This window comes from Lepidochelys kempii, chromosome 13 (assembly GCF_965140265.1).
Source record: "Lepidochelys kempii isolate rLepKem1 chromosome 13, rLepKem1.hap2, whole genome shotgun sequence".
Taxonomy (NCBI): Eukaryota; Metazoa; Chordata; order Testudines; family Cheloniidae; genus Lepidochelys; species Lepidochelys kempii.
This window is the reverse complement of record NC_133268.1, coordinates 32,412,270-32,432,988: the sequence shown is the minus strand read 5'-3', so window position 1 is coordinate 32,432,988 and position 20,719 is coordinate 32,412,270. Positions and strand designations below refer to the sequence as shown.

The window sequence follows — 20,719 nt, the reverse complement described above, 5'->3', positions numbered from 1 at the left end:
TCTGTGGGACACCCCCCCAACAACACCCTATTCTCTTAGTCCTTCCTCACATCTCTCGATTATGGGTTCATAGATTTCAGAGTCAGAGGGGACCGACAGATCCTGTAGCCTGACCTCCTGTATAACAAGCCAGAGAATTGCTCCAGTGACTTTTGCATTGAGTCTAATAACTGTTTGACAAAAGCATATTCTGGTCTTGATCTGGAGACATCAAGAGCTAGAAAATCCTACCACTTCCGTCGGTGGTTTAACCTTTGCACCCCCACGACATACTTAGATGTGATGGCTATTGCCTGCTCCAGGAAGCGGAGTTAAAGTCATGTTGCAGTGACACAGGTGTCCTTTAACTCTGCACTGCCTGGTTTTCAGAGGTTTAAGTTTAATGACTTTCCCCATTCTGGAAGGGCATGATTCACCTCTGGGCAACCTTAACTCTGCTTTCACAAAGTTTGGGGGCATTTAATATATGTGGTAAAGAGAGAGAAAATGAAGAAGATTAGAAGTTCTATGTCCTTCAACTCATTCCCTTTGAGGTTAAGAGTTTGATCTTCTTAACAATGTCCCAGTGTCCTAGACATGGATTCAAAAATCCCATCTGCAGAAGTGTCCTGGGAGATTTCACCTTCTTGCAAGAAGGGTAAATAATGAGACACCGGAGACTGGCACTTTTAGACAAGGCACAACTTACAAAAAACACGCAGCAGAACTAGGACATCCAAACTGGAATCTGCTTGTTGAAGGAAATCAGCTGCATGGAGAGATGACATTAGAAGAAGAACAGTAGAACCTTCATCCTGAAAAAGGAGTCCTATCAAACTATTCCAGCTTGAAATAGACCCTTTTTAGAGGTGAATCAACCTTCACAACTCTTTTCAGGTAAATCAGAATTGCAGATGGACAAGAGTGAGCAGCTGATAAAGTCCATCCTCTCTGCTCACTGCTGTGTTTTACCTTTCAGGAGGGGATCTGCCTCCCTGAGCTGTTGAGAAACTTAGTGCTAGATAGATGCTAACAATTATTTAGCTGTATAGGCTGAGCTTTGCATACCCTCTTTACTGTGCACCCCGCTCCCCAAGGCAGGTTTGGAAATATCACCCTGAAGAGTATAGTTTGGAACCATAGGAACAGCTTGATCAGATGAGATCACTGATCCACGCAGTGTAGTATCCTGTCTCCTGCACAAGCTACTTAAGAAGTAGGTGCACAAAGCAGCTTTCTTCCAACCCACCCATTTAATTAGCCATTTAATTGTCCTATATGCTAAGGCAGGGGGATATCCCTTTTCAAACCTCTGAATTTTATCTTTGGGTTGTTTTTGAGTTCTTGATAGTGTAACTCTGGCCATTCTGGTTCACCATGTAAATGCTCGGTCCTTTGAAATCACAGTTTGATGCTCATGGCTTGCATTCTGCAGACCAGGGCAGCATGGGGTGGGATCAAACAAAACACCGCTGCAGAGAATACATTGAATGGGCTTTCCAAATATTTTAATGTTCTGGTTTTCAAACGTTTGTATTGGTGAGCCCTTTCACACAAAAAGCCTCTGAGTGCAACCCCCCTTATAAATTAAAATAACATTTTTAAAAAAATTTAAAACTATTATAAATGTTGGAGGCAAAGCGGGGTTTGGGGGTGGAAGCTGACAGCTCACTATACCCCACATAATAACCTCATGACCCCCTGAGGGGTCATGACCCCCAGTTTGAGAACCCCTGTTGTAGAACATGACCAATTCATGCAGCTCCATGAAGCTGACCAATTTTCTTAAAGCCAGCACAAAAATAAAATAAAAGATTGTTGTTATAGAATCATAGAATCATAGACTTTAAGGTCAGAAGGGACCATTATGATCGTCTAGTCTAACCTCCTGCACAACACAGGCCACGGAATCTCACCCACCAACTCCTGTAACAAACCCCTGACTTATGTACTGAGCTTAAATAATTCCTCTCCCTCTCCAGTATTTATCCCTCTGATATATTTAGAGATAGCAGTCATATCGCCTCTCAGCCTTCTTTTAGTTAGGCTAAACAAGCCAAGCTCATTGAGTCTCCTTTCATAGGACAGGTTTTCCATTCCTCGGATCATCCTAGTAGCCCTTCTCTGTACCTGTTCCAGTTTGAATTCATCCTTCTTAAACATGGGAGACCAGAACTACACACAGTATTCCAGATGAGGTCTCACCAGTACCTTGTATAACGGTAACGGTATAACGGTACGACTAACACCCCCTTAGCTCTACTGGAAACACCTCGCCTGATGCATCCCAAGACCGCATTAGCTTTTTTCATGGCCGTATCACACTGGCGGCTCACAGTCATCCTGTGATCAACCAATACTCTGAGGTCCTTCTCCTCCTGTTACTTCCAAGTGATGCGTCCCCAGTTTGTAACAGAAATTCTTGTTATTAATCCCTAAATGCATGACCTTGCACTTTTCACGATTAAATTTCATCCTATTACTATTACGCCAGTTTACAAGGTCATCCAGATCTTCCTGTCTGATATCCCGTCCCTCTCTGTATTGGCAATACCTCCCAGCTTCAAGTCATCCGCAAACTTTATTAGCACATTCCCACTTTCTGTGCCAAGGTCAGTAATAAAAAGGACTTCCGGTGCTTTCCATGCAGTTCTTCAGGCTGATATAACCTGTACTTCTGTACCGGATGAATACCTAGCCTGATATTTGGTGTCATAAACTCAGCGTCCACCTAGAACGACAGTGTCTTTAAGCTGCTGTTCTTGGAGATCAAAAATCTGTTACAGACATTGAGTTGTCTGTCAGTTTACAGCTTGGGTTGCATTCCTCTAGTGACCAGCAGAAGACATTAAAAAAAAAGAATCTTATGGCATTATTTGCTGCTGGTGTATTAATCTTCAAATATATTTTTATGTTCTCTTTCAGGGGATGTGGGATTTTCTTTAACTTCTACCTATGGCCAGTGCAGTCTGGAGCAATAAAACGGCTAGAGAATTCATTCTACTGGGATTTGGGGATCTCCCTGAGCTGCAAATTCTTCTCTTTCTTCTTTTTTCAGTGATCTACATTTTGAGCATGGTAGGGAACATCCTCATCATTACACTCATTGTAACTGATCAGCACTTGCACACTCCCATGTATTTCTTCCTGGGGAACTTGTCCTGCTTGGAGACGTGCTACACCTCCACCATCCTGCCCAGGCTGCTGGCCAGTCTCCTGACGGGGGACAGAACCATTTCTGTCCAGCGCTGCCTCACACAATATTATTTGTTTGGTTTATTTGGAGCCACAGAATGTTATCTCTTAGCTGCAATGTCTTATGATCGGTATTTAGCAATATGCAAACCACTGTACTATGGAGCCCGTATGAATGGCAGATTCTGTGTCCTGCTAGCAGCTGGGTCTTGGATAAATGGGTTTTTGCCTGTTACCATAATAACTTCTTTGATGTCACAACTGCCTTTCTGTGGCCCTGGTAAGATTGATCACTTCTTTTGTGACTTAACCCCAGTGATAGATCTCTCCTGCAGCGACACCCGTCTGATAAAACTTTTGGGTGTTGTCCTGTCGGGTGTATGTTCACTGCCTCCATTTCTACTAACTGTAACATCTTACATTTGTATCATCACCTCCATCCTGAGAATCCCTTCCACCACCGGGCGGCAAAAGGCCTTTTCCACCTGCTCCTCTCACCTCATTGTGATTACAACTTTCTATGGAACCCTGATCATTGTTTATCTCCTCCCCAAAACTAAGACACTGCAAGACCTGAACAAAGTGTTCTCCATCTTCTACACCATTCTGACGCCCCTGCTCAATCCATTCATCTACAGCCTGAGGAACAAGGAAGTAAAAAAGGCCCTAAGAAAAGCAGTCAGTAAATTTACAGCTTTCACAAGAATTTAGAGACTGTTCGGTCATTGTTTTAGCTGTCAGTGAAATGGCAATAAACTGAGGAGTGGGAAATGTGGGAAATGGATCGTTCTCTTTGGTGTTGTGTGGTCATTTCTTCAGAATAGCTAGTGATGACTTGTGGCAAAGAAGAAGGGAGTTGCTAACCCGATAGAGTGAGATCATCAAGACTCCTCCAGGGTCAAAAATATTGGGTGATATCCTGGCCCTGCTGAAATGAATAGCAAAACTCCCATTGACTTCAATGGAGCAGGATTTCACCTATGAAAATAACATGTCATTCAAATCTAATCTACCCATTGTACCCACTTTATAAAATAATTGTTGTGCACAGTACAAAGAGGCTTGGAAGCATTCGATTTTAATCTGTAAATATCAGTACGTGTTGATTTCACCGTGCACACTCAAACTGACGAAAAAAATATTTCCATACAAAATTATAAAAATTTTCTATACACTACAGACTGGCAAAGAAAGAAAAATGCAGCTTGAGAACATACTAGAATTTGATTTAAGGCTGTTTACTTTGTATGTCTTTGCATGTGCTGGAGACAATTTCTGTTTTAGCAGTTATAAAGTTTTCACTTTTTCAGTCTCAGTGCCTAGAGTCATTCAATAATTATTGTCTGGTTTTGTTCAGCCTGAAACTCATCATGAATATGGGTTAGTGTACTCACCAGGGATGTGGGAGGCCCAGGGTCATTCCACACTCTGCCTGATGCGGATAATGGATTTGAACTTGGACTCCCATCTCTCAGCTGAGTGGTAGGGTGCTGCTTAGGGGGCTTGGGGTTGGGGCAAGGGGCAGGATGTGTCCCCATCTCTCCTGTCAAAACTCTTCCACTTTGTTAAAATAATTAAATAATCATTGGACCAGGGACTTACATGTGGTTTTCCCACCTCCCAGGTGAATGTGGCCTGCATTGTGCAGGAGGTCAGACTAGATGATCATAATGGTCCCTTCTGACCTAAATATCTATGAATCTATGAATCTATGAATCTATGAATGCGCTAACTACCAGGGTATGAATCCACACACTCTCTCTCTGGCCCAATGACCATTCAAATGGTCGCTCGTCATAGAGCACAGAGATCTGAAACCGGCCAGAGAAACACCTGGAGATTTCTTCCTCTGGAGGGGGAGTCCCCAGCCAGGGCAATGTTGATGGGTTGTCTGACAAGGACAACAACCAAGTGCTATCACCAGTCCTGAGCAGTGTAGCTAGGTCAACCTAACTCTTAGGTGCAGACCTGAGGCCCATGGTCCATGCAGAAAAGATCTCCCTATTTGAACTGAGACAAGAGAAGTTGGTGGGGCAGGTAACAGCAGGCCACGGAGACAGATGGAGTGTGGAAGGAATGAACACATTAAGGTAGTGCCTGACTGGTACCATAGGAAGTCCAGTGCCTTTCTCTCTTTCTCTCTCTTTCTGAACTATGTTAGTATCTCAAGGGCATTCCTGACAGAGTTACTGACTGAGGGATCGCGGGGGAAGAAATGCGTTTGGAAGAGGGATCTGAAGGAGGGGAGAGAGTTTGCCTGGGCCCCAGGACAAGGGATGGCCAGTTAGGTGGAGGCTGCTGCTTGGCAAAAGTCACTAGTCGGGGAAGGAAACAAAGCTGATGTAGCAGCAGCGGAAAGTGCTGTCCGAAGAGGAGAGAGATGAGCAGCCAGGTAGACGTCAGGCAGTAAAAGGAGGGGGCAATGCAGTGCTGCTGACATTTAACCTGGGGCTCCCGCAGAGCCGCTCCTCATTAGCTTCTGGAGCTGGTAGCGAATTCAGAGGAGACAGATGAGAAATCCTCCTCTTTGTTAACCACTTTGGTACTCGCATGGCTCTAACCTGGGATTTTCATAGGAGGGGATTGAAAATCCCCGACTGAGAGGCGAAAGGGGAAACAGAGACCCAACATCAGATAGCAGAGCTGGGAACAGAACGCAGCACTCCATATACCCAAGCCAGTGTTTGTTTGCAAGGACCATGCGGCCACACATTTGAAATGCATCTCCTAGCCCATTAGTAGGTAGTGTCCCTAGATGACCGCACGTCTGTTAAGAACAAATCCTTGGGAATAGTGCTGTCTCGTTTCTGAAATGGAAGCAGAATGCTATTAGTTCGCGGCATATCACCGTGTTTAACTTGGGCCATTTGAAAGGGGGTGGGTGGGTGTGTTGGCAAAAGCAGTACCCCCGGCGGGGATGCCGAAGAGTTCCTTGGTTATAGTGGGTTATACTGGGAAGGGAGAGAGCTGAACTCAAACTCTTCTTCAGTAGCTGTCACTGAAATGAGGAGACAACTAAAAGGGAAGAGTGGGTGACACGAGGTTGCAGGTTGTCATGTCCTATTGCCTGAATGAGAAGATGCTGGAGATGAGAGGTTTAAAAATCTGTGGAGAAAGCAAGTACCAACAGAAGAGCCCCTCCCAGAAACAGAGGGAAATCAACCTCTAGCTTAGGAGTTTCTAAAACAAAATATAGAGGGATATTATTTAAATTAAGAATGGAGAGAAAGCTGCCAGGGAGAGAAGTCAATCAAAGCTGTGCATTAGGAAGGATGAAGATATCTGATAAGTGGCTGGACTGCGAACAGGATTTGTAGTCGACTCTCTCATGAAAACAAGATATTCTGCTATGTGAGTGGAGGAGCGTAGCAAACAGAGCAAGTTGCTTGGGAACTGTCCATCACAATGCTTTTTCAACAGGAAATGCAGTTTGGCTGAATCAACATTTTCCACAGGAAGTTCAACCAAACAGTTTCAGGGTTTTTTTCCTGAGGGAGAATTGGAAAGAAATATTTTATTCTGGATCAGGAGGATTTGAAATGAAAATGGCAGTTTGTCCAACCCAGAAACAGCACTTTATTGCAGGGCTGTTGGCCATCAACGGGCATCCAACTGAGCTGCCGCAACAATTCATGGGAGCTGTAGTTCAGGTGCCTCTCTCCTTCGTTCTCCTCTGGGGGCTGGGCTCCGGGACTGGGCTCCCGGGAGTCTCCCATGATTCAGTGAGGACGCCCCTCTGCTGGCACCATTCAAACATACACACATTCCAAGGCCAGAAGGGACCACTGTGGTCATCTAGTCTGGCCTCCTGCATAACGCAGGCCATAAAACTTCCCCCAAGTAATTCCTATTTGAATTAGAGCAGATCTTTTAACAAAAATCCCAATCTTGATTTTAAAATGTCAGTGATGGAGTATCCACCATGACCCTTGATAACTTCTTCCAATGGTGGTTTACCCTCATTGTTAAAAATGTACACCTTATTTCCAGTCTAAATTTGTTCAGCTTAACTTTTCAGGCATTGGATCTTGTTAGCCGTTTGTCTGCTTGATTGAAAAGCCCATTCTGACGGGTTCCCCCCAGGGTGCCATCTAGAACTGGGGTACCACTGAGCCCTCCTGACTCACCAGCCTGGGCTCCCTTTACACTGTATTGCTGTGACAGGCGCTCAATCCCCCTCCAGCACACATACAGATAGATAGACACACACCCAACTGCAGCTACACACAGATGCTGAAATCAGCTCTGCATGGGAAGGCTCAGCTAAGGCACCTCCCAACTCCTAAGGCATGCACTCCCCTCTGGAGTGTAAACCCATCATCATACCATCTTGCACTGCACAGAGAACTGTACAGCATAAGCTCATGAAATTCACCCCTTGCCTCAATGTGGAGGAAGATATGCAATAGCTTTCTGCCGCCCAGTTATGATTTCCACACACTGGTTTTAGACAAAACAAAAACAAGTTTATTAGCTACAAAAGGATAGATTTTAAGTGATTATAAGTGATAACAAACAAATCAAAGCAGATTACCTTCGTAAATAAACAAAACCGCAAAGTGATCTTAACATACGAGATAAGAAGGATATGAAATAGCAAATTCTCATCCTGAGTGATAAACTGGCTGGTAGACTCTTAAGGCACAAGTTGCTTTGGTTTTGCAGCTTGGTTTCCCAGGTGTTTCCAGGTGTGGTGTTCTAGGGAGAGTGAGATACCATCATGATGCCATTTCTCCCCTTTTATATCTTCTTCCCACTTTCTGGAAAGCTCTTGTGCTGTGACATGGGTCAAACAGTCCCCATTCGGTAGTGCTATCTCTGAGAGGTTTCTATTGTACACAGTTCCTGGGGTAATCCTTGTTTTTGTGCATTTATTAATCCATTAACATTGTTTGGCCTTTTTATTGTTGTACCTGAAAGTCTGCTTGTGGGTGTTTTCAACCTCACAACCTGTTTCAGTAACACATACATAGCCAAACCTCATAACTTCACATATGACAATAACACATACAACCCAATGAGATATTAATGTCTAGCAGATCAAGACTTTTAGAATGATACCTCACAAGGCATACTTTGTGCAAAACATATCCTAATTACATGACGGTGGTGAATATTGGGGTACCAGGGTGTCACACCCATTGTTGGGATATGTGTAGATCTATATATATCTATAGATAGATAGATAGATCGATAGATAGATAGATAGATATCCATGTATCCATATATCCATGTAATGTGCTATAGGCCATCAAGGCATAGAGTGGATGGAGTGTGTTTGACACAAATATGTGTATTGCGTGTTGGCAACTGAAGCAAGAACTTAAGATTTCAAGTGGGTAAGGAGGATTTGTACAAAACAACTTTGTTATGTCCCTGGGAAATATATGAAGAATCAGCAAATAAGGAACCAGCTGGACTGCTATAAAAAAATGTATAAGAATTGGAGGAAATGGCATGCCTTGGATCATGGTGGCCTGCCTGAACTGAGTTGTGGGTGTGTCAGCATTCCTCCCCATTTTGAACTCTGGGGTACAGATGTGGGGGCCTGCATGAAAGACCCCCTAAGTTTACATTCCACCAGCTTAGGTTAAAAACTTCCCCAAGGCACAAATTCCTTTCCCTGTCCTTGGACAGTATCCACTAAGTGATTTAAATAAACATTCAGGGAGGGGCCACTTGGAGCCCTATCCCCACCAAAATATCCCCCCTAACCCCTTCACCCCCTTTTCTGGGGAGGCTTGAGAATAATATACCAACCAATAGGTTAACAGAGTGAACACAGACCAAATCCCTGGTCTTTAGGACACTGAAAAGCAATCAGGTTCTTAAAAGACAAATTTTATTTAAAAAAAAGTGAAAGAATCACACCTGAAAAATCAGGATGGAAGATAACTTTACAGGGTAAATAAAAAGATTTAGAACACAGAGAATTCCGCTCTGACTCTGCTTCCCAGTTACAAAACAGGAATAAAATTACCTCTTAGCATAGGGAAAATTCACAAGCTAAAACAAAAGATAATCTAACACATTTCCTTGCTATTACTTCCAATTGCTGTAATTTTAGATGGATTATTTCAGGTTCTTTTTAGGAGCTGCTTTACCTGCTTGGTCTCTCTGTGTGTCCTGAGAGGGAACCAAACAAAGAGAGCACAAACAAAACCTCCCTGCCCCCCTGATTTGAAAGTATCTTCTTTTCCCATTGGTCCTTCTGGTCAGGTGCCAACTAGGTTCATTGAACTGATTAACCCCTTACAGGTAAGGGGATTCTGTACCTCTGGCCATGAGGGATTTTAGGTTACTGCATACATAAGGGTTGTTACCCTTCCCTTTATATTTATGACAGGGTGAAAGGCCCAAACACCAGAGACAAACAACTAATGATGTCACAAAGTGGATAATAAATGGAGGTTTCACACATTTGAAATTTGGAGTCTTTCAACATCCCCAGAGCCCTGTTTGGATATTGATGTGGTCTTTCCGCCGGCTCCCCGCATCTGATCTGATCTCATCTGATCTGACCGAACCTCAACTAGCCATCAGAACTTCATTCTGATCTGTGGATTCTGGTGTTGTATGTTTGGGCTGTAGGACTGTGGCGTGAATGAGGTTTATTTTGTAAGCAATAAAGAGTACTTTGAGTGTTATATACCAATACTGTGTCCAGTACCTGACTGTTCCCCCATATCACATGGAGGCCCCTGCTGTGGGTCTAATACCATTATTAAATATTTGTTCCCCGTGTAGGTTCTTATAGACTGTGATCAAATCACCCGTTAACCATCTCTTTGTTAAGCTAAATAGATTGAGCTTTTTGAGTCTATCACTAAGGCAGGTTTTCTAATCCTTTGGTCATTCTTCTGTCTCTTCTCGGACCCCTTCCCAATTTATCAACATCCTTCATGAACTGTGGACACCAGAAATGGACACAAGATTCCAGCGATGGACACACCAGTTCCAAATACAGAGGTCAAATAACCTCTCTACGCCTAGTCGAGATTCCCCTGTTTCTGCCTCCATTGCAGTCAATCAGATGAGATGTAATCAAGCCAGGGGGTCCAGCTCAGAAAGGAAAATGAGAGCATGAGGCACCCACACTACAATGCCCATGAACCACTGAAACAGCCAAGGAGGAGAGGGTTTCATGTCTAACTGAGTTTCAATTTGGTTCAAAAAAACCACCCAAAATGGATCAGTCTAAGAATGTTCATTATTGGCGGGAGACAGGTGGAGACATGCCTGTGGATGGGAGCCTAGATCTTCCATCTCCCACTCCTTTGCCTGAACACAGAGACCATCCGTCATTCCCATGCACAGAGTTTCACATAATGAAATAGCTTTCATTTACCCCCTTGCAGGAGAGCTCCTCTTCAAGCAGAGAAACGGACAATGGCACAATCGTGGCCAAATTCGTCCTTACGGCACTTTCCAATCGCCCAGCCATTTGCGTCTCTCTTTTTAGTGCCTTTCTGTTGATGTACCTCATAACCCTCACTGGCAATGGCCTCGAATCCTAGCCATAGGGGCCAAGGCTAAGCTGCACAACCTGCTGGACTTCATCCTCAGTAACTTCTCCTGGTAAGACATCTGCTGCCCCATTGCTACAACACCCAAGATGCTGGAAAACCTCTTGTCAGAGAGCAACATAATTTCCTTCACTGGCTGCATGTTGCAGGTCAACTTCCTGGTGGCTGTAGCAGGGAGGGAGGTTTTCCTTCTGGCGGTGATGGCCTATGACTGGTAAGTGGCCATGTGTAACCCTTTGTAGTACATGGTCATTAGGAGCAAGAGACTCTGCGTTCTGATGACTGCCAGGGACGTGGGTCACCAGATTCCTCAACTCCCTCCTGCACACAGTGTCTACCTGCACCCTGCCTATTTGCCACTCCAGCAAAGTCAACCAATATTACTGTGACATTCCCCCAGTGCTGGCTTCATCCTACACTTCCACGTACCTCAGGGAGATGGTGACCCTCATCGTAGGGGGGATATTCGGCCTGGGTGCCTTTCTGGTCACCCTGCTCTCCTACATCCAAACCCTCTGGACCATCCAGTCAGCTGAGGGCAAAACAAGGCCTTCTCCACTTGCGCCTCCTCACACCTCATGGTGGTACATCAGTTCTACAGCACCACCATCTTCAGCTACATATGTTGCTCATCCAGCCTCTCGCTGGATCAGGACAGGTTGGTGGCCATGCTGGATGGAGTCTTCACCCCCATGCTGACCCCCATTACCTACAGCGTGCGGAACATGGAAGTGAAAGAGATTTTGAGGAGAGTGATGGGTCATAAATGTCAGGGAATAGGCATATTGGGCACCCCTTTGCAGACTCTGTAGTGACCTTCACTGGGGCACTGGTCAGCCTTAGAATGAGATTTTCAGAGCCACCAAAGGAATTTGGATGTGCAGTTCCAATCAAATGCGATGGAAATTTTGCCTCCAAATCCCTTGGGTAACTCTGAAAATCTCATCTTGGGGGTCCCAATTGCACTGATGTCACAGGGCTAGATTCTGGACTTCTGACTCAGGGCCTGATTCTGCGACTCCTATGGGGCCTGATTCCCCACTGTGCTACTCCAGGTTTATGTCTATATGACTCCACTGAATGCGGATGGAGTTACACAGCACAAAGTGGAACAAAGCAGTGGTAATTCAGGCCCATTAGATAATGACTTACAGCTGTGATTTTCAAAGTGGCCTGGAGGAATTAAGTGATCTACCCCACACATTTTTAATGGGATTTGGATTCCTGACTCCCTTTGGCCCATTTGAAAATCCAAGCCTCACTAAACAAATGGTCCCGTAGATTCCAATCGCAATTTGGAGAGCAAGGACCTCGTCCTGCATTTTAACTTCAATGGGGTACCAAGCATAGGGCAGGATTCCACCCTAGCAGAACAGCTGCCACACTCCCCAGTCTGAAGAAGGGGGGTAGAAAACAGCTTGTCACTTTGAGCTGAGTCCTTATTCCAGCAGAGCATTGACTTTCACAATCATCTTGTGATTAGTTCTCATTAGTTTTGAACTTTGATTAGTAAATTCACAGTAAATCAAAGTAGGGTTTTTTGAAAATTAACACTATGTAAAAAGTCATGGCAACAATAGATCAGTCATTCTAATTTCCTACATATGGGTCAGGGAGGTACTTGCAGTTTAAATGGTGCCTTGGGTGAAGCGCTGTTAACTGGTTGAAGGTTAACTGGTTAGGTCAATAATGTCTATTGGGCTTTTGGAATTCATGCGATAAGATATGAGAACCTGATTCTCTACAGTAGAGCTGGCCCAAAAATGTCCAACCAAAAAATGTGCATTGCAAAATTAGGGTTTAATCAATTTTTTCTTTTACTTTTTTATTTACAGAAATATTTCATTGAAATTGTTCCTCTTCCAGACTTTCAACGCCATTTTTTCTTCTGGAAAAAAAACCTGAACATTTGTTGGTATTTCTGAAATTATTTGTTTCAAAATTGTGGGATTTTCTGCACTTCCTGTCTGTTTTCCAACTTGCAAAAGTTACTTAAGTTGTGCATGTAAGTAGCATTTTCACTTTTCCCACCTGGAAAATGTTGGGAAATGGTAAAGTGTGAGAGAGAGGGTGCCACAAAATCTTTCCCACATTTTCAACATTTCTCACCCTGGAGTTTCCTGGTGGAATTTGTCAAATGGAAATTTTTCCTGTAAAAATTGTCATGGGAAAAAATCCTAACTTTCTAATTAACTGTAATAATCAGAGGTGTAGAGTCTGGTGTACATTGTCCTGTGACATCAGTAGAGTGCCACTGATTTACACCAGTTGAAAGTTTGGCCCACCATGCTTCATATCTGCTTGTTAACAAGATGTTTTTGCAGTGCCAGCTGTCGTGTATTTAGGCTTGGAAGGAGTCCATTTTTATTGGGAAATGTCGATAGATGTCGATTTCCCCGTACGCGCACAACTATTTCCATCAACCATCATGGAAACGTGCAGAGAGGCAAAGAAAGAAAAACGCTGCTTGAGGATGTGTTGGAGTTTGATTTAAGGTTATGGTCTCTGTGGAGTTTGACATGGGAGTTGACAATTGGTGTTTTAATGGTTATAAAACTTTACTGGTTTGAATCTCCGTGACGGCTGTCATTAAACAATTATTGTCTGACCCTCCCATGATTTTGCATGACTGTGAAAATCAAAAACTCAAAATAATGCTGGAAACTAAACACCAGTATTATCCCTCTGACAGAGTGCGAGGCAAGAAAGGCTGAGTCCGGGCTCTGGGTCAAGCCCTGCAGAATGGAGCTGACAAAGCAGAGCTGTGCCTAATTCATAGGTGAGGCTGGGCAGGAAGGCTAATTGAGCCACTAGGCAGAGCCCACAAATAGGCACAGGAAGGAGATAGAAAGGGGGGAAGCAGGTAGTAAGGGGAAAGAGAGATTGCTGTCCCCAGCATCGGTGCCGACTCCGTGGGTGCTCCGAGGGTGGAGCACCACAGGGAAAAAATGGTGAGTGCTGAACACCCACCAGCAGCGCCCCCATCAGACCCCCTCTTTCCCCCAGCACCTCCTGCCCACCAGCAGGCTCAGACGATCAACACCTCCCCTTCCCTCCCCGTGCCTCCTGCCTCCCGCGATCAGCTGTTTCACGACACGCAGGAAGCTCTGGGCGTGGGAGGAGCGAGGATGCAGCACACTCAAGGAAGAGGGCGGAATGGGGCAGGAAGAGGTGGGGATGTAAATAAACTGCACAAAGTATTGGTCCAGCACAGGGGTCTCTGCGTAGTTTGTAGACTGAGACAGAACCAGGAACAAGGAGGCCCTGTTGCCCCAACAAATTATTTTTTTAATTAATTCTTCCCAGCCTAGCTGTAATTAGGTTTGAGCTTCCCTTTCTCTTTACAGAGGTATCAATCTAAGTGCTTCTAAATTTGCCCTGCCTCATGGGGCAGCTAGGTAACATTAGAGCTCCAAATCTGAACCAGAGATTCCTGAGATACAAACCTCCCCTTTCCCCCAAAGCAACAACATTTGCAAAAACCAATAAACTCCTTAGAAGAACAGCTGGGCCTCAAACTATGGCTCGGCTCTGCCCCAAACTTCTCAGTCGCTCAGGATTTATCTCGGCGAGTGCGCAGCACCCGCTTTCCCTTTGGGTGAAGCCTGTGTGACACAGAGACCTCAGGGTGTAAACTGGCAGAGGGGTCCATAGACTTTTACAGGGATCCCTTAGGTCAGTTATATACAGTAGCTCACTGGTCATCATAATTACTGCAAGATGTTTGCACAGGCGATAGTTTGAGAGACGTAAACTCTTTGGTTCCAAAACCATTAAAGTCACCCGAGTCGAGCATATCAAACACCGACCATCCGGGGAGATGGGTGTCTGTTTGCTGTCTGGGCCAGGTGCGGGCCTGAGGCTTTACGAAGACAAAGGAACCCCAAGAGAAGTCCCTGAGGTGGAGACCTTTTAAGAAAGAGGGGTCACAGCCAGCCTGCCTGTGGAGCGTGGCTTAGCAATACTGTAGAACAGCGTTTTTCAAACTTCAGGTCGCAACCTAGTACTGGGTGGCGGCATGTCAGGCACTGGGTTGCTCTGGTCAGCACCGCCGACTGGGAAGTTAAAAGTCCCGTTGGTGGTGCTGCCCAGCTAAGGCAGAGTACTACCTACCGGTTTCGACACCACGCTGCGCCCCGGAAGTGGCCAGCAGCGGGTCTGGCTTCTAGGCAGTGGGGCCATGTGGCTCCACGTACTTCCCCCGCCCTGATCACTGGGCTTCACTGGGGGTGTGGGCGGTGCCTGTGGGCGAGAGCCACGAAAAGCTTCTTGCGTGCCTCCACCTAGGAGCCAGACCTGCGGCTGGCCGCTTCCGGGGTGCAGCATGTTCCGCGGTGCCAGGACAGGCAGGAAGCCTGCCTCCGCACCCCCACTGTGCTGCTGACCAGGAGCCGCCAGAGGTAAGCCTGCACCCCAACCCCACACCCCAACCCCCTGCCCCAGTCCAGAGCTCCCTTCCGTACCCTGAACCCCTCATTCCCAGCCCCACCCCACAGCCCCCACCCCCGCACTCCAATCCTCTGTCCCAGCCCTGAGCCCCTCCCACACCCCAAACCCCACATCCCCAACTCCGTTGGGTCGTGGGCATCAACAATTTTCTTCAAATGGGTCCCCAGAAAAAATGTTTGAAAACCACTGCTGTGGCAGACATGAGAATATCTTGTGAATTATGTCTAGGCACTAGGATGCGTGTTATGATTTTATTTTATATGGAACCGTTTGTTTCCAGGGCTTATTCAGTGTGTTGTTAATGAAACCTATTTTTGATTTCACTATAAGCAGATCTGTGTTAAGCAGAGCAATGAGCTGAGGTTGTCTTCTTTGTATATGCACAACGTGCCTCAGGCAGCACGTGAGTGGATTCATCGCCGAATTTGGTCCGCTGGTTGGATGGTTCCTCCCCCAGCTCGGGCCGGGCCCTGACGGGGAGTGCAATGTCAACGCTGATCCATACCCCCCACGAGCTGAGGTGAAACTGGTGAGAGGGGTGCACGGCTTCTTTGGAACCGCGGATCTGTGAATACTGTGAGGGCCCAGTGGAACAGGGGCTGGATGCTCCGGAGGGCTCAAGGATCAGAGCAAGCCTATCGCTAGCCTGTAGATTGACAGTGGGCCTGCCTAGGCCTAGGGGGAGCGCTGGTATTGCCCATGGTCGGCAGATTCTCGTCAGGCACAAGACTGCCTCACGCTCAAGGCAAGTGGTAACAGGATACCACACAGCCCTGGGTACCCGCAGGAAGCGTCACAGCTCTTGAGGGTTACGTTAGGGACTCCAGGTCAGCGCATCAGGAAAGCAGGTCAAAGAGAGTGAACCTTTGTGGGTCTGCTGTCCCAAGAATTCAAAGGTCACACGCGATGGTTGCTGAACCGAAGTTACACCCGTGCACTGTGAGCTGAGCTCTGTCCTTGGCAGTTCTCGGAGCATGGGCCCTGGGCACTGTCCCCGCATTCTGAAGGGTTCCTGTGAGGCGTTTTGCCCTGAAACCAAAATTTCTGGTTTGACAGCATCATTTCAAAGGGCTCTAAAATCGATGTGCACCCCTGGTTTTATTTTAGCAGCATTGTCAAGTACATTAGCCTTGATCAAACAGAGGGAAATGGAAAGACTCCACTTACCAGTGAGTATTTCTGCCATGCTGAGCAATGGAACCGAGTGCAATGTAAGACAAACAAGTTGAAGGGTCATTTGGTCAAGGGATTTCTGACATACCCTGCCTCTAAGGTGAGCTACTCATTGCATTTCCAGATCCTTATTTTGGATTCAGAGCTAGGAAATATTAGAGGGTGAAGAGTGAGAGTGAATGTGTGGGGTGGGGGAGGAGACAGGAGATGGGTTTGGGGCCATGGCAAGGGGTGGGGGTTGAGGGAGATAATCTTGTGCCAATATTCAAAAAAGGCAAGCAGGGTGATTGGGTACTGATAGGCTGGTTGTCCTGACAACAATCCTGGGCAAAATACCAGAAAAGCTGATCCAGGGTTCAACCGATAAAGAATTAAAGGCTAGGAATATAATTAATGTCAGTCAACATGGTCGTATGGAAACCCGATCTTGTCAAACTAACCTGACTTCATTCTTTGAGATGACAAGTTGGGTTGGCAAAGGGAACTCCGACATGATCTACTTAGACTTGTGCAAGGCATTTGATTCAGTATCATCCTCTGTACAACATCAGAAACGACAGTCGAGAGAGGAAGTACAAGAACCAACGGTTGGAAGACGAAGCCGGACCAATTCAAATTAGAAATAAGTCCCATCTTTTTAACAGTGTGGGTGATTGACCATTGGAACAAACCATTGGTGGATTCTCCATCTCGTGATATATTCAGACCAAGACTGGCTGCCATTCCGGAAGATACTTTAGCCAAATGCTAGTTATTGGGTCCAAAACATGGGTAGCCAGGTGACATGCAATGGCCTGTGGTATACGGGAGTCAGACTAGAGCTCCTAATTTTCCCTATGGTCCCTTCTGGCTTTGAACTCTACGACTCGTGGATTAATGTGGATGGGAGATAGGGGAGAGGATTGAGGGTGGGGGAGAGTAAGGGGAGGGGAGAAACACTGGAAGGGGGACATGGCTGTGGATGGAAGGGGGCTTATCACCTCCACATTCCCCTATCCGGTGTGAAGCCTCCACCCCTTGCCCCTCCCCTCCCCTGCTCCCATCCAGCTGGTTGGTATGGGGGTGGGGAGATAAGGAGAGACACCTCTTATTCACAGCCCCATTGCTCAGGGCAATGGCCAGGAGACAAAGAGGAACACACCTCAGACAAAGGAGGGAATGGGCAGCAGCTGCCCCAGCCCCAGTTGGGATCTGGGGGGCCCTGCTTCTCTGGGGGTGTTTGATCCCCTATTCCTGTCCCCCATGCATGAGCCTGGTCCAAAGAGTTCCATTGGCCCCTCCGACAGGACTCAGTGATGCAATGAGCCATCGATCTCTCAAAGCGCAGCTTCATAGCACAGCAACAGATCTCATCACCAGCTGCTCCAGCAAATCCCTCCACGGTTCAACACAGCTACGCCTCATACCACGAACACACTTGGAGCACAGGCAGACACAGGCTGGAATTCAAATCTGTGGGACACCCCCCAACAACACCCTATTCTCTTAGTCCTTCCTCACATCTCTCGATTATGGGTTCGTAGATTTCAGAGTCAGAGGGGACTGACAGATCCTGTAGCCTGACCTCCTGTATAACAAGCCAGAGAATTTCTCCAGTCATTTTTGCATTGAGTCTAATAACTAATGTTTGACAAAAGCATATTCTGGTCTTGATCTGGAGACATCAAGAGCTAGAAAATCCTACCACTTCCGTCGGTAGTTTAACCTTTGCACCCCCACGACATACTTAGATGTGATGGCTATTGCCTGCTCCAGGAAGCGGAGTTAAAGTCATGTTGCAGTGACACAGGTGTCCTTTAACTCTGCACTGCCTGGTTTTCAGAGGTTTAAGTTTAATGACTTTCCCCATTCTGGAAGGGCACGATTCACCTCTGGGCAACCTTAACTCTGCTTTCACAAAGTTTGGAGGCATTTAATATATGTGGTAAAGAGAGAGAAAATGAAGAAGGTTAGAAGTTCTATGTCCTCCAACTCGTTCCCTTTGAGGTTAAGAGTTTGATGTTCTTAACAATGTCCCAGTGTCCTAGACATGGATTCAAAAATCCCATCTGCAGAAGTGTCCTGGGAGATTTCACCTTCTTGCAAGAAGGGTAAATAATGAGACACCAGAGACTGGCACTTTTAGACAAGGCACAACTTACAAAAAACACGCAGCAGAACTAGGACATCCAAACTGGAATCTGCTTGTTGAAGGAAATCAGCTGCATGGAGAGATGACATTAGAAGACGAACAGTAGAACCTTCATCCTGAAAAAGGAGTCCTATCAAACTATTCCAGCTTGAAATAGACCCTTTTTAGAGGTGAATCAACCTTCACAACTCTTTTCAGGTAAATCAGAATTGCAGATGGACAAGAGTGAGCAGCTGATAAAGTCCATCCTCTCTGCTCACTGCTGTGTTTTACCTTTCAGGAGGGGATCTGCCTCCCTGAGCTGTTGAGAAACTTAGTGCTAGATAGATGCTAACAATTATTTAGCTGTATAGGCTGAGCTTTGCATACCCTCTTTACTGTGCACCCCGCTCCCCAAGGCAGGTTTGGAAATATCACCCTGAAGAGTATAGTTTGGAACCATAGGAACAGCTTGATCAGATGAGATCACTGATCCACGCAGTGTAGTATCCTGTCTCCTGCACAAGCTACTTAAGAGGTAGGTGCACAAAGCAGCTTTCTTCCAACCCACCCATTTAATTAGCTATTTAATTGTCCTATATGCTAAGGCAGGGGGATATCCCTTTTCAAACCTCTGAATTTTATCTTTGGGTTGTTTTTGAGTTCTTGATAGTGTAACTCTGGCCATTCTGGTTCACCATGTAAATGCTCGGTCCTTTGAAATCACAGTTTGATGCTCATGGCTTGCATTCTGCAGACCAGGGCAGTATGGGGTGGGATCAAACAAAACACCCCTGCAAAGAATACATTGAATGGGCTTTCCAAATATTTTAATGTTCTGGTTTTCAAACGTTTGTATTGGTGAGCCCTTTCACACAGCAAGCCTCTGAGTGCAACCCCCCTTATAAATTAAAATAACATTTTTAAAAAAATTTAAAACTATTATAAATGTTGGAGGCAAAGCGGGGTTTGGGGGTGGAAGCTGACAGCTCACTATACCCCACATAATAACCTCATGACCCCCTGAGGGGTCATGACCCCCAGTTTGAGAACCCCTGTTGTAGAACATGACCAATTCATGCAGCTCCATGAAGCTGACCAATTTTCTTAAAGCCAGCACAAAAATAAAATAAAAGATTGTTGTTATAGAATCATAGAATCATAGACTTTAAGGTCAGAAGGGACCATTATGATCGTCTAGTCTAACCTCCTGCACAACACAGGCCACGGAATCTCACCCACCAACTCCTGTAACAAACCCCTGACTTATGTACTGAGCTTAAATAATTCCTCTCCCTCTCCAGTATTTATCCCTCTGATATATTTAGAGATAGCAGTCATATCGCCTCTCAGCCTTCTTTTAGTTAGGCTAAACAAGCCAAGCTCATTGAGTCTCCTTTCATAGGACAGGTTTTCCATTCCTCGGATCATCCTAGTAGCCCTTCTCTGTACCAGTTCCAGTTTGAATTCATCCTTCTTAAACATGGGAGACCAGAACTACACACAGTATTCCAGATGAGGTCTCACCAGTACCTTGTATAATGGTACAACTAACACCCCCTTAGCTCTACTGGAAACACCTCGCCTGATGCATCCCAAGACCGCATTAGCTTTTTTCACGGCCGTATCACATTGGCGGCTCATAGTCATCCTGTGATCAACCAATACTCTGAGGTCCTTCTCCTCCTGTTACTTCCAAGTGATGCGTCCCCAGTTTGTAACAGAAATTCTTGTTATTAATCCCTAAATGCATGACCTTGCACTTTTCACGATTAAAGTTCATCCTATTACTATTACGCCAGTTTACATGGTCATCCAGATCTTCCTGTCTGATATCCCAGTCCCTCTCTGTATTGGCAATACCTCCCAGCTTCATGTCATCCGCAAACTTTATTAGCACATTCCCGCTTTCTGTGCCAAGGTCAGTAATAAAAAGGACTTCCGGTGCTTTCCATGCAGTTCTTCAGGCTGATATAACCTGTACTTCTGTACCAGATGAATACCTAGCCTGATATTTGGTGTCATAAACTCAGCGTCCCCTAGAACGACTGTCTTTAAGCTGCTGTTCTTGGAGATCAAAAATCTGTTACAGACATTGAGTTGTCTGTCAGTTTACAGCTTGGGTTGCATTCCTCTAGTGACCAGCAGAAGACATTAAAAAAAAGAATCTTATGGCATTATTTGCTGCTGGTGTATTAATCTTCAAATATATTTTTATGTTCTCTTTCAGGGGATGTGGGATTTTCTTTAACTACTACCTATGGCCGGTCCAGTCTGGAGCAATAAA

At 45.6% G+C, this 20,719-nt stretch overlaps 1 protein-coding gene across 1 annotated transcript; it reads left to right on the top strand.

Moving 5' to 3' along the window:
* Positions 1-299: 299 nt before the first annotated feature.
* Positions 300-3,885, top strand: LOC140897113 (olfactory receptor 11A1-like). Its single transcript, XM_073309443.1, has 2 exons — positions 300-316; positions 2,955-3,885. The coding sequence occupies exon 2, from the start codon at positions 3,055-3,057 to the stop codon at positions 3,883-3,885; it is 831 nt and encodes a 276-aa protein (XP_073165544.1). The 5' UTR covers positions 300-316; positions 2,955-3,054.
* The last annotated feature ends 16,834 nt before the right edge of the window (positions 3,886-20,719 follow it).

Coding starts and splice junctions, on each gene's coding strand:
- LOC140897113 (XM_073309443.1), top strand. CDS start 3,055: ATGGTAGGGAACATCCTCATCATTACACTCATTGTAACTGATCAGCAC.